The sequence below is a fragment of the Trachypithecus francoisi genome, unplaced genomic scaffold (assembly GCF_009764315.1).
Source record: "Trachypithecus francoisi isolate TF-2019V2 unplaced genomic scaffold, Tfra_2.0 Lachesis_group8, whole genome shotgun sequence".
NCBI classification, from domain to species: domain Eukaryota; kingdom Metazoa; phylum Chordata; class Mammalia; order Primates; family Cercopithecidae; genus Trachypithecus; species Trachypithecus francoisi.
Window position 1 is genome coordinate 55887028 of NW_022681473.1, and position 13626 is coordinate 55900653.

General features: G+C 38.7%; 1 protein-coding gene across 2 annotated transcripts in view; it reads right to left on the bottom strand.

Annotated features, from left to right (window-relative positions):
- IPO7 (importin 7) overlaps positions 1-13626 on the bottom strand; it is a 64590-nt gene that overhangs the window by 20683 nt on the left and 30281 nt on the right. For both annotated transcript variants that reach the window (XM_033208175.1, XM_033208176.1), the window contains 8 exons: positions 11445-11601; positions 9056-9145; positions 5676-5770; positions 5483-5567; positions 3116-3250; positions 2385-2484; positions 1270-1346; positions 994-1110 (listed from right to left, as the gene is read on the bottom strand). In XM_033208175.1, coding sequence (XP_033064066.1) covers positions 994-1110; positions 1270-1346; positions 2385-2484; positions 3116-3250; positions 5483-5567; positions 5676-5770; positions 9056-9145; positions 11445-11601 — 856 coding nt within the window. The remainder of the gene's footprint in view (positions 1-993; positions 1111-1269; positions 1347-2384; positions 2485-3115; positions 3251-5482; positions 5568-5675; positions 5771-9055; positions 9146-11444; positions 11602-13626) is intronic.

The following is a 13626-nucleotide window of genomic DNA, read 5'->3' on the forward strand; positions in this document are numbered from 1 at the left end:
ACTGCTGGTAGAAACATAAAATGGTATAACTATGTTGGAAAATGGTCCTGCGGTGTCTCAGATTATGACCAGCAAGTCATACTCTTAGGTACATACCCATGAAAAATGAAAACATATGTCCACATAAAAACTTAAACATGAATGTTCACAGCAACATTTGTAGTAGCCAGAAAGTAGAAACAATTAATGAATGAGTAAATAAAATGTGGTATATTAATATAATGAAATATAATTTGGCAACAAAAAGGAAAAAGTACTGAAACATGCTACAACACGGATAATCCTTGAAAACATTACACCAAATTAAGTCACCCAAAAAGGGCTACATATTATATGATTCCATTTATATAAAATATCCAGAATAAACAAATCCATAGAAAAAATGTGGACTATAGGTAGCCTAGGGCTGGGAGATTTGGGGTGAAATGTGGAGTGACTGCTAATGTATACAGAGTTCCTTCTGGGGGTGATAGTTATACAACTGTGAATAAACCATTGAGTTGTACACTCTATAAGGCTGCTATTTTTTATTTTTATTTTTTGAGTCTCTGTCACCCGGACTGGAGCGTAGAGTGCAGTGGCATGATCTCGGTTCACTGCAGCCTCCGCTGCCTGAGTTCAAGTGATTCTCCTGCCTCAGCCTCCCAAGTAGCTGGGATTACAGGTGCCCACCACCATGCCTGGCTGATTTCTGTATTTTTAGTAAAGACGGGGTTTCACCATGTTGGCCAGTCTGGTCTCCAACTCCTGACCTCAGGTGATCCCCTCTCCTTGACCTCCCAAATAGCTGGGATTACAGGCGTGAGCAACCACACCTGGCCTGAGATAGGGTCGCACTATGTTGCCCAGACTGGTTTCCTGGGCTCAGGCAATCTGCCTGCCTCAGCATCCCAAAGTGCTGGGATTACAGAAGTGAGCCACTGTGCCTGGCTGGCTGTTTATTTTTAAAAACTACTTGCATACTCATGCACCTACAAACACACTAAAGAATACCTTCAGAAGTATTTCAGCTAAAGAGCCAATCATATGCAGGGCTCCATCTTTTTTTCGAGGGTCAGCATTTGGTTCTGTAAGAATCTGGTAACAAAATCCCATAGTCTTTTGCAGTACCTAGATTAAAAGAGAAAAGTACTGTTATTGAATAGGCCAATAGTCCTTAAAAAACATACTAACAAAACGACTCACATGACTAACATGTAAAACTGAGTGTATAGTTGAATAAATGTTAAATAATACAGCAAAAGTTATCTAAACATTAAATAAGCCTACCTCTTTCCTCTTACTACAGGCTGTAAACAAAAGTGTCTGGGCAGCAGTGGTAGGAGAAATGAAATCTTCAAACACATCTAGAGAACAAGTTTAAAATTAAGACAATAAATATTAATTTCTTCACCAAAGCATTAAAAAAATTGCTTAAACTTTATATATGGTATGAAAATGATCCCAGATCCCCTTATAATTTTGCAAAAGCAGAATTCAATGTCTTTTCTGTACAAATTAAATGTTTTTGTTTGCTTGTTTTGAGATGGAGTCTCGTCTGTCACTCAGGCTGGAGTGCAGTAAGGCGATCTCAGCTCATTGCAACCTCCAACTCCCAGGTTCAAGCGATTCTCCTGCCTCAGCCTCCCAAGTAGCTGGTTTACAGGTGCCTGCCACCATGCCCAGCTAATTTTTGTATTTTTAGTAGAGATGGGGTTTCACTATATTGGCCAGGCTGGTCTCAAACTCCTGACCTCAAACGATCTTCTCACCTAGGCCTCCCAACATGTTGGGATTTACAGGCCTTAGTCAACGCACCTGGCCTATGCATATTAAATGTTAATCCATTAATTCCTCCTAATAGTTTTTGTTTTTGTTAACTCAGAACTTAGCAGTTTAAATCATACGTATGAAACACTACTGATGTTAGAATTTTCACAACAGAGTCACAAAAGTACAAGCTGCAAAAAGCACAGATGACTTGGTAAGAAGGATCAATCAATACTCAACATTATTAGCCAAATTACAATTCTTTAGTTCTGTGCAAGGACTTCATGTGACTCCAGCTTCCAAGATGTGTTTTCTCATTTCCCACTCATATGATGGCTAACATAAGATCCAAAAGTATAGTTGAGACATTTAGTGTTGAGGTGTAATCTTAAATATCTAACAGTTTTGGCATTCAGTAATAAAAACTTAAGAGTACTGAATTTGTGTCTGCTAAAAATAAGATTATCATTATCAAATATCATAATTAATAAATAGCCCCAAAAAGGACTACACAAGGGATCAATTACATTAAAACACCAAAGAAGATACATAATACCCCCTAGGTTGGCTACACACAATCACTGTAATCTTAATTACTAACATTTTTTGTTTCTAAAAATGTGAAAATTCCTCACCAAACTTCATGCGTATATATTCATAAGGGTCTTCTTGCCAAAGTTCCTCATCAGCATCTGTGTAGCACATCAATGGAAAAATAACATCTTGGATAATGCCCTGCAATTTAAAAGTTAAGAAAATAGCCATCAATTTTCAAATTTAAGCCTTCAAATTTCCTTTAAGTATTAAAACCAAAGTAACACTATATGTATTTTAAAGCTTAATATCAAACGTTAGTAATGCATTTAATGTGTTCTAAGATCAACTATCAAACTTCCCCTCTCTGTAATAAATAATTATAAGATATACGTATACATAGGTTGCAATTAAGTATTCTACATATATATAATTTAGTCTATAAAATTCTACAGCTCTAAATAAAGCACATAAATTATTCATAGAAATAGCAGGTAAGTCACTTATCCTAGAGACGAATCTGGTGAAGTAAATTTCCTTGGCTACTCCAAATTACATAATAAAATATAATCATAGTCCAATAGTAAGAACTTAAACTACAAGTTTGAAGACAACAGTTTTGGATTTTAAAAGATAAGTTGGATATTCACAAAATAACTCTCATAACTTTATGTCAGTGTTTTCTCTCCTTTTTCTGCTACACTCTCAAAACAATCACCAGAAGTAGACTAAGTAACATAACTCAACAAACATGGAATTTTTCAACCTTTATGGCAATTGATGTTATTTCTATTATATTTGCTATAAAAACATTTCAGATAATAATTATTACTTGTATATGGGGCTTCAGATTCTTCCAGGTGAGAGCATGAGAAACTCCTTGATTAATATAATTTAATGTCTGTTGTAAAACTCGAGGAGCCATATATTGCTTCTCCTTGTACTGATATAACACCTTCAATAAAACCTTGGGAAAAAATTTTCGATCAAAAATCAATGTTCAAATAGAAATTTCAACCACTTACAAGCCAGTAAAAACAGTTAACACATATCTTAATGTCCAGCTCATCATCAAGAAAAACAACTGTATACTTTGAAAAATAATTTAACTCATTCCTGATTAAGAAAAGAAGAGAAAACTATATGCTATCTTTGTTTTTCTGGTGTTTTTGTTGTTGTTGTTAGAGACAGTGTCTCACTACGGTGTGCCGGCTGGTCTCTAACTCCTGGCCTCAAGCGATTCTCCCATCTCAGCCTCCCAAAGTGCTGGGATTACAGGTGTAAGCCACCACACCTAACCCATATGCTACCTACTGAAAAATCACAGTATTAGGAGAAAACCCTATCTTGTTAAAGCCATCTTCTGGGAAAACCTTACCCCAAGCAGTCACTGCCTATTTGGCATCTGTCAATAGTTCTCACTCTACTTCATGTTTCAGAACATCGATAATGCAAAATGTGGTCCACAACCTCTAGTGGTCCCCAAGACTATTTCAGAGGATCTACTAGTTTAAAGCTACTTTCATAATAATGTTATCTTTTTCTTTTTTAAAAAAAACTGTGTTTTGAGTAAATGAGTATTTGCATCAATGGTACAAAACCATGGTGTTAAATGTTCTGATGGCTTATTTGAATCAAGAGAGTATGATATTAAAATCACTGTATTTTTATTTACTTATTTATTTATTTGAGACGGAGTTTTGCTCTTGTTGCCCAGGCTGGAATGCAATGGCACGATCTTGGCCCACCGCAACCACTGCCTCCCAGGTTCAAGTGATTCTCCTGCCTCAGCCTCCTGAGTAGCTGGGATTACAGGCATACGCCATCATGCCTGGCTAATTTTGTATTTTTAGTAGAGACAGGAGTTCTCCATGTTGGTCAGGCTGGTCTCGAACTCCTGACCTCAGGTAATCTGCCTTCCACAGCCTCCCAAAGTGCTAAGATAACAGGCGTGAGCCACCACTCCTGGCCAAGTCACTGTATTCTTTACAGCCATATTCTTATAGAACAAGTTTTTCCTAAGATTTTTTTTTGAGACAGAGTTTTGCTCTGTCTCCCACGCTGGAGTACAGTGGCGTGATCTCAGCCCACTGCAACCTCTGCCTCCTGGGTTCAAGCCATTCTCCTGCCTCAGCCTCCCCAGTAGCTGGGATTACAGGCACAACCACCACGCCCAGCTAATTTTTATATTTTTAGTAGAGACAGGGTTTCACCATGTTGGCCAGCCTGGTCTCGAACTCCTGACCTCATCATCTGCCCGTCTTGGCCTCCCAAAGTGCTGGGATTACAGGTATGAGCTACTGCACCCAGCCAAGAATATATTTAATGACAAGAAAAATTATGATTATTCAATGAGAAGTATACATATAGCCATTCTACTACATATCAAAGTACAATGGTTACAACACTTGGGAGATTGAGTTGCAAGCTGAAATCGTCTCTTATTCCATGAAACACTACATTATGCTTGAAAGAACAACTGATAGACAATAGTTATTTAGACTATGAATACGGCAGATTTTTCTCAAAAACGAATAAAATGAGTACATCATTTCAAGGAAAATTGTTGACAATATGTTACTGGTGTTAAAATTTCAGGTTTCAAGCAAAAATTAGAATTATGGGCCAGGCGCGGGGCCTCACGCCTGCAATCCCAGCAGTTTGGGAGGCCGAGGCAGGTGGATCACCTGAGGTCAGAAGTTCAAGACCAGCCTGACCAATATGGAGAAAACCCGTCTCCACTAAAAATTCAAAATTAGCCGGGTGTGGTGGTGCATGCCTATAATCCCAGCTACTCGGGAGGCTGATGAGGCAGGAGAATCCCTTGAACCCGGGAGGCAGAGGCTGCAGTGAGCCAAGATTGTGCCACTGCACTCCAACCTGGGCAACAAGAGAAAAAGAAAAAAAAAATTGTTTCTGTTAACATGTAACAGGCCTGTTATTATTTTTTAAATGAACTGCTTACTCTTATTTTAATTTCTAAATGATAAATATCACTAGGTCTAACTCACATAAATGAGAACTCAATGGTATCATAAGTAATTTGAACATAAAGAGATCCTGAGATCAAAAATGTTTGAGACCTGGTACAGGGTCCAAACATGCACTCTTTAGAAGTCAAAGAAACTAGAAATAAGCAATATATAAATTAACTTAAAGATACCATGTCTCCACTTAGAAAAACTAAAAACAGACTTACTTGCTGGACACCAACAGCAAATGCCTTCAGAAATACTTCGGCAAATTCATTATACTCTTTGGAAACATTGCCAGGGCTTCCATATCTAAAAGAACATCAAAATGCCCACTGTTTCTTTATAATGCTTTATGCCAGCATTTTAAAGCAAAACCTTAATAAATTAATTTAAATCACCATATATGGATGAGATTACCTTTCAAAAAGTCTTGCTAAAATATGTAAGGCCCACTTCTTGCATTTCCACCATGGTAACTCAGGTCGATCATCTTCTTCAACTTGAAGTGTTTCCTTTAAAGAGACACTTATTTAATGATAGAGATAACACAATATAGGAGAAACAGCATGAGATGAGAACAGATTGAGAACAGATTGACAAAAATGTGAATGCTTCTCTAATATTGGCCTTTTTTTTTTTTTTTTTTTTTTGGTGAGGCAGAGTCTTGCTCTGTCACCCAGGCTGGAGTGCAGCGGCGCCATCTCAGCTCACTGCAAGCTCTGCCTCCCGGGTTCACACCATTCTCCTGCCTCAGCCTCCCAAGTAGCTGGGACTACAGGCATCCCCCCACCATGCCCAGCTAATTTTTTGTATTTTTAGTAGAGATGGGACTTCACCGTATTAGCCAGGATGGTCTCGAACTCCTGACCTCGTGATCTGCCCGCCTCAGCCTCCCAAAGTGCTGGGATTACAGGCGTGAGCCATTGCGCCCGGCCTGATGTTGGCCTTTCATAGTAGAAGGTTAGACTTGGAAAAGTATTAACTCTATTTAAATCCAAGAGGCATCCTCACTGCTTCACTAGTTGTTATAAAAGACATGCTTTTTAAAATTCTTCTACAAGCTTAAAACCAAACATTTTAGTCAAGATCTAAATAGTATAGTCAAGGCCACGACAATTGTAGCTTAATCAAAATCAGTATATTTCATAATGGAAAGGGCATGAGAAACTCCATTTCGGAAATCTAGTTTCAGGTATGTAAGTATAAATGTGCAAGGATTTGTGTATGAGAATACTAATTCTAATACTATTTGTAATGAAAAAAATTGCCAAGAACCTGAACATTCATTAATATGGGAACATTTAATTACGGAAGATCCATAAAAGACTATTACACAATCACTGAAAAAAGGAACTGGATCATTATATATTAACCTAAGACATCCATAACATATATATATATATATTTTTTGAGACAGAGTCTTGCTCTGTCGCCAGGCTGGAGAGCAGTGGCACAATCTCGGCTCACTGCAAACTCCGCCTCCCTGGTTCAAGTGATTCTCCTGCCTCAGCCTCCCAAGTAGCTGGGATGACAGGTGCGCGCCACCACGCCCAGCTAATTTTTTTACTTTTAGTAGAGACGGGGTTTCACCATGTTGGCCAGGATGGTCTCGATTTCCTAACCTCATGATCCGCCCACCTCAGCCTCCCAAAGTGCTGTGATTACAGGCATGAGCCACCACGCCCAGCCTATCCATAACATATTTTTCAAGTAGGATAAGGAAGTGAATATACAGAGCAAGTGAACACTCTCATACATTGCTAGTGAGAGCAATGCTACAGCCACTTTGGAAACTATTTACAAAGTAAAACATACACCTACCCTATGACCCAATTCCTTTCTTTGATATTTATGTAAGAGTGTGAAAAACATGTGACCACAAAAAGACACGTAAGAATCTTCATAGCTTTACCTATAATACTGAAAAAGTAAAACTACCCAGATGTCCATCAACATACATAAATTGTGATATATCTATACAATGGGATACCACTCAGCAGTAAAATATAATAAATACCACTACACAACATGAAAGAATATTATAAATATATTAAGTGAAAGAAGCCAGGAACAAAAGATTACTTAATAAGTTCTAAAACAGATGAAATCTATTGTGCGGGAAATGAGATGATGGCAGAGATGACCAGAACCAGCCATGAGCAAACATTCTGAGGTGATGGTTACATAGGTATGTATAATTATGTTAACTCACTGAATTGTTTATCTATAATCGGTGCACAGATTATAAATTATACCACAAAAAGGCACACAATATGTATATGAGACCTTTAAAAGTTATATTTTATATCTATTAAACGTGCACAGAAAAATACACACCAAACTAGTTTCCTATGGAGTGTGTAGAAATGTTGTTTCTTATGCATTGTTCGTAAATCTTTTTGAAACAAATCTTAAAACAAAAAATTAAACTACAAAATAAGACTTTGGTCTCACTTATGCGATTAACAATATTATATTGGATAAATTACATAACCCTCCCATGTCTAAGTTTAAAATAAAAGTCAAAAGGAATTTTGAGGGTTAAATGAGTATATATTAATAACAGTACATAAAACACACTAGGTAGGCTGGGCGCGGTGGCTCACGGCTGTAATCTCAGCACTTTGGGAGGCTGAGGCAGGTGGATCACAAGGTCAGGAGTTCAACACCAGCCTAGCCAAGATGGTGAAACCCTGTCTCTACGAAAAATAAAAAAATTAGCCAGGCATGGTGACGGGCACCTGTAATCCCAGCTACTTGGGAGGCTAAGGCAGGGAATTGCTTGAACCTGGGAGGCAGAGGTTGCAGTGAGCTGAGATCACACCACCGCACTCCAGCCTGGGTGACAGAGTAAGACTCTGTCTCAAAAAAACAAAACAAAACACAACAAAACAGGGTATTCAGTAATCTGTAAATTCCCCTATATCTCTAGAAAACTAGACTATAGGCTGGGCGTGGTGGTTTATGCCTGTAATCCCAGCACTTTGGTAGGACAAGGTGGGCAGATCACCTGAGGTCAGAAGTTTGAGACCAGCCTGGCCAACATGGTGAAACTCCATCTCTCTAAAAATACAAAAATTAGCCCGACTTGGTGGCACACATCTGTAGTCCCAGCTACTTGGGAAGCTGAAGCACGAGAATCGCCTGAACCCAGTAGGCAGAGGTTGCAGTGAGCCGAGATTGCACCACTGCACTCCAGCCTGCGCAACAAGAGCGAAACTTCATCTCGAAAAAAAAAAAAAAAAGAAAACTAGACTATAAAGAAAAATTGTAGTAATTTAAAAATTTTTGATTATAAAAATAACACAACTGGACAACTCTGAATGTACTAAAAACTACCAAGTTGTACTTTAAAAGAATAAATTTTATGGTATGTGAGTTATTTCTCAATAAAGTTATTATGAAAAAATAACATAACTACAAAGTTTGGCCAATTTGTAAAGCAAGTTCTTCCTCTGTACGCAGGCATCTGACAAATTAACTAGGCTAAGAGCCAGCTATGAGCTCTTAATTTAAGAACTGAGAAGAAACAGAAGATTTAGGATGAAACAAAAGGATAACAGAAGCACTTAACCAATAATACATTTTTAAAAACACCCTTTACAACTCTTTACACTGAGTAAATGTACATATATAATGCATATGTAAACAAATGAAAAGGTACCTCTAATCTATAGAAAAACACATCACATATTATGAAAGTTCATAAAGAATGTTACAGGAAACACCAGTTAGAGTCTTCAAAAGACCATTAAATATTTATATTTAGTAATATAAGAGAACATATAGAAACTTACATTAGGTACATCCCTGTTCACAACAGTCTTTAAAATTTCTATCCATTCTGTCAGGTTCTGTTGGTTTATCAGTTCCAGTGGTAGTGTATACTAAATAAAAGTCAAGAATTAATATTTCAAAATCCTTGCTAAAGAAAATCCCACTTCTTTTTACTCTTCACAATGCCTACCAAAAGTATTTCATTCAATCCACATTTCCTACTTTTAGTATATAGGCAAATTCCTTTGCTTGTTATCTATAATGGTAAACAGTGAGTGGGCATCCTTGCCATATTCCCATTTTACTGGGATATCTTATTTTCACCATAAGGTGTGATATTTATTGTAGACTTCTAATGAACAACTTTCATCAAGTTAAGAAAGATTCTATTTTAGGATTCTAACAGTTGTTTATTTTTTTCAAAGCAGACATGGTTATTTAATTTTATGACATGCTTTATCTGACATCCATAAAGATGGTTACAGGTCTCTATTTTAATGTGATGTAAGGGTTAATTAAAAAATTAATTTCTTACTGTCGATCCATTCTTGTATGCCTGGGATAAATCCTATCTCTCAGTAGACCAATAAAACAGATATCCAATTTGGGATTTTAGGACATCTATTTTCACAAGTGAGATGGGGCTATATTTTTATAACAGGGTATGCTAGTCTCAAAGAATGAGTTGAGAAACTACTTTGTCCTATTCCCTATGCCCTATGATAGTTTTCAAAAAGACCTATTATTTAATCCAAAAGTTATGATCCTCAAAGTTAGAAAAAATATTGAAAAGACTAGTGTTTATTCAAATTACTTAACAAAAGAATCATGTAAGAGTCCAACAGAACGGCATTAAGGTGCCCTTAGATTCATAGTGGGAGATATCTGAATGTCTTTAAAGATCTAGCAAAGACATACAAAATCCAACCAAGGAATAGAGTTAGGCAAGTACAATCTTAGTGGAGGTGAAGCCATAGATCTTTCTTCCTTTTTTTTAAGAGACCAGGTCTCGCTCTGTGAGGATGGAGTGCAGCCTTGAACACCTGGCTTCAAGCAATCCTCCCACCTCAGCCTCCAGAATAACGGGGATTACAGGCTTACAGGTGCAAGCCACTGTGCCTGGCTCTGATCTATTTAAATGAGAGTTTTTAATGTAATGGTATGACTTGAGATAAACCCTTCTATGGTACACGGTACAACAAAAAGAACCAGAATTTTCCTGGTTTTTAAAAATCTGTTTTACAAGTAATTAAATTTCACTGCAAATACTGACCCAACCATTTCTTTAGTGGGTATCTTTTATCCTAGAAAAATTTAGAACAACATACAGAAATAATAAAAGCCATTACTGTGTACCAGTAAAGCCCACTGATTTAGTATTTTTGTGACAAGTTTAGGAATAGGTTTTGTATTGAGACAATCTATGTATATTTTGCATATTAAGTATGTGTTAGACTTCAACTGTAATCAAGTAACTGGTTTTCAGATTCATTAACTTTTTTTTTTTTTGAGATGGGTTTTTGTTCTTGTTGCCCAGGCTGGAGCGCAGTGGCATGATCTTGGTTCACCGCAACCTCCAGCTCGCACGTTCAAGCTTTACTCCTGCCTCAGCTTCTCGAGTAGCCGAGATTACAGGCATGCACCACCACACCCAGCTAATTTTTTTGTGTTTTTAGTAGAGACGGGGTTTCTCCATGTTGGGTCAGGCTGGTCTCGAACTCCCCTCCTCAGGTGATCCACCCACCTCGGTCTCCCAAAGTGCTGGGATTACAGGTGTGAGCCACCACGCCTGGCCCAGATTCATTAATTCTTAAGGTGAAAGACAGTTTCTAAACTGACTAATTTGGTTGCAGTGGATGGTTTAAGAGAATTAAACATTGCCCATCTGCAATTTAAGATTTATCAGGGGCCTGGCACGGTGGCTCATGCCTGTAATCCCAGCACCCTGGGAGGCCAAGGCAGGCGATCATGAGGTCAGGAGTTCAAGACCAGCCTGACCAACATGGTGAAACCCTGTCTCCACTAAAAATAAAAAAATTGGCCAGGTACGGTGGCACGTGCCTGTAATCCCAGCTACTCAGGAGGCTGAGGCAGGAGTATTGCTTGAACCCGGGAGGAGGAGGTTGCAGTGAGCCGAGACCACACCACTGCACTCCAGCCTGGGCTACAGAGCAAGACAGTCTCAAAAAAAAAAAAAAAAAGATTCATTAGGTTTGTTTATGTATTTGGGCAGGAAGTATGTTTGTTTAGACTTATAATTTTGGCAATTTATGTTTTGCTAGAAAACCATCCACTTAATGTACATTTTCAAATTAACTATTATTCAAATGCTGAAATTCTTTGTTAATTCTAAACGTGGTAAATGACAGATTAACTTTTTATATATAAAAACTGCTTCATAGATATTACCTGAACAAGAGCATAGAAGATCTTGAATATTTGTTTCTGGATGAGGACAGACTGATCAGACTGGTCAGAAAGAAGTTGGATAAAACGATCCTTTAGAACTGGCAGAAAATGCTGCATTGCTGCTACCAATGGACTCCGCTCCTCTGGTTTTTTATACCTTTGAGTAGGAATACAAACTAATTCTGTAAGAATTTATTTCCACAATTTTATATATATTTAAACTATGCATTTATTTACACAAATATAATCAAATACTTCCTAACCAATTTAGAGAAAGAAAAATATCTACAACAAAACCATAAAAAGAAAGCATCTTGAATAAAATGTTGAGTAAAGATTATCCAGTATTTTCTGAGTATGTATTATGAAGTCAATAATCTTCAAGGCACACGTGAGTATCCTCACTTTTATAGTCGAGGAAACTGAGGCACAGATATTAACTATCTTTCTCAGTATCACATAGTTAGGCATGAACCTAGGCAACTGGAATAGGTTACTGACCTCATAATAAATCTTCAGAAAATACTAGATAATCTTTACTCAAGGTTTTATTCAAGATGCTTTCTTTTTACGGTTTTGTTCTAGATATTTTTCTTTTTCTAAATTGGTTAGGAAGTATTCGATTATATTTGTGTAAATAGCAGCAGCTGATAAATAAAACTGATTATATATTACTATCCTTAAGTAATTTACATACCAACAGCATTAAGGCAGAAGTGGTATACATAAAGCAGAAAATATTTTATTTCGGCCGGGCGCAGTGGCTCAAGCCTGTAATCCCAGCACTTTGGGAGGCCGAGACGGGCGGATCATGAGGTCAGGAGATCGAGACCATCCTGGCTAACACGGTGAAACCCCGTCTCTACTAAAAATACAAAAAACTAGCCGGGCGAGGTGGCGGGCGCCTGTAGTCCCAGCTACTCGGGAGGCTGAGGCAGGAGAATGGCGTAAACCCGGGAGGCGGAGCTTGCAGTGAGCTGAGATCCGCCCACTGCACTCCAGCCTGGGCAACAGAGCGAGACTCCGTCTCAAAAAAAAAGAAAGAAAAAAAAATTTTATTTCTAAAAGCATCATAAACCAGAAGTTCTTCCATTAACCCAAAGGGCAACAAAATGTGACCAACAGGCTATCAATTATGAGCCAAGACTGTGCCACTGCACTACAGCCTGGGTGACAGAAAGACTTGATCTCAAAAAATATATATATTGTTAAAAAGCCTGTTGAGGGTTGGACACGGTGGCTCACGCCTCTAATCCTAGCATTTTGGGAGGCCAAGGCGGGCAGATCACAAGGTCAGGAGACCAAGACCATCCTGGCCAACACAGTGAAAACTCGTCTCTACTAAAACACAAAAAATTGGCCGGGCGTGGTGGTGGGCACCTGTAGTCCCAGCTACTCGGGAGGCTGAGGCAGGAGAATGGCATGAACCCGGGAGGCAGAGCTTACAGGGAGCCACTGCACTCCAGCCTGGGCAACAGAGAGAGACTCCGTCTCAAAAAAAAAAAAAAAAAAAAAAAAATCAAATTTATAACTATACAAAAGCAATTCCAGTATCCTCTTTTTTTAAATTTATTTTTGGAGAAAATGCCTCACTGTCACCCAGGCTGGAGTGCAGTGGTGATGATGGCTCACTGAAGCCTCAACCTTCCAGGTTCAAGCTATCCTCCCACCTTAGCCTCTTGAGTAGCTGGGACTACAGGCATGTGCCACCACATCTGGCTGATTACTTTCTTTTTTTTTTCCCGCAGAGAGAGGGATAGAGACAGGTTCCACTATGTTGCCCAAACCGGTCTCAAACTCCTGGGCTCAAGTGATTCGCCTGCCTCGGCTTCCCAAAGTGTTGGGATTACAGGATGAGCCACTGCTCCCAGCCCCAGCTTCCATTATTAAGGAGTCAATAGGCAGCCTAAATTTTTTTTTTTTTTTTTTTTTTTTGAGACGGAGTCTCGCTCTGTCGCCCAGGCTGGAGTGCAGTGGCTGGATGTCAGCTCACTGCAAGCTCCGCCTCCCGGGTTTACCCCATTCTCCTGCCTCAGCCTCCCGAGTAGCTGGGACTACAGGCGCCCGCCACCTCACCTGGCTAGTTTTTTGTATTTTTTTGTAGAGACGGGGTTGCACCGTGTTAGCCAGGATGGTCTCGATCTGCTGACCTCGTGATCCACCCGTCTCGGCCTCCCAAAGT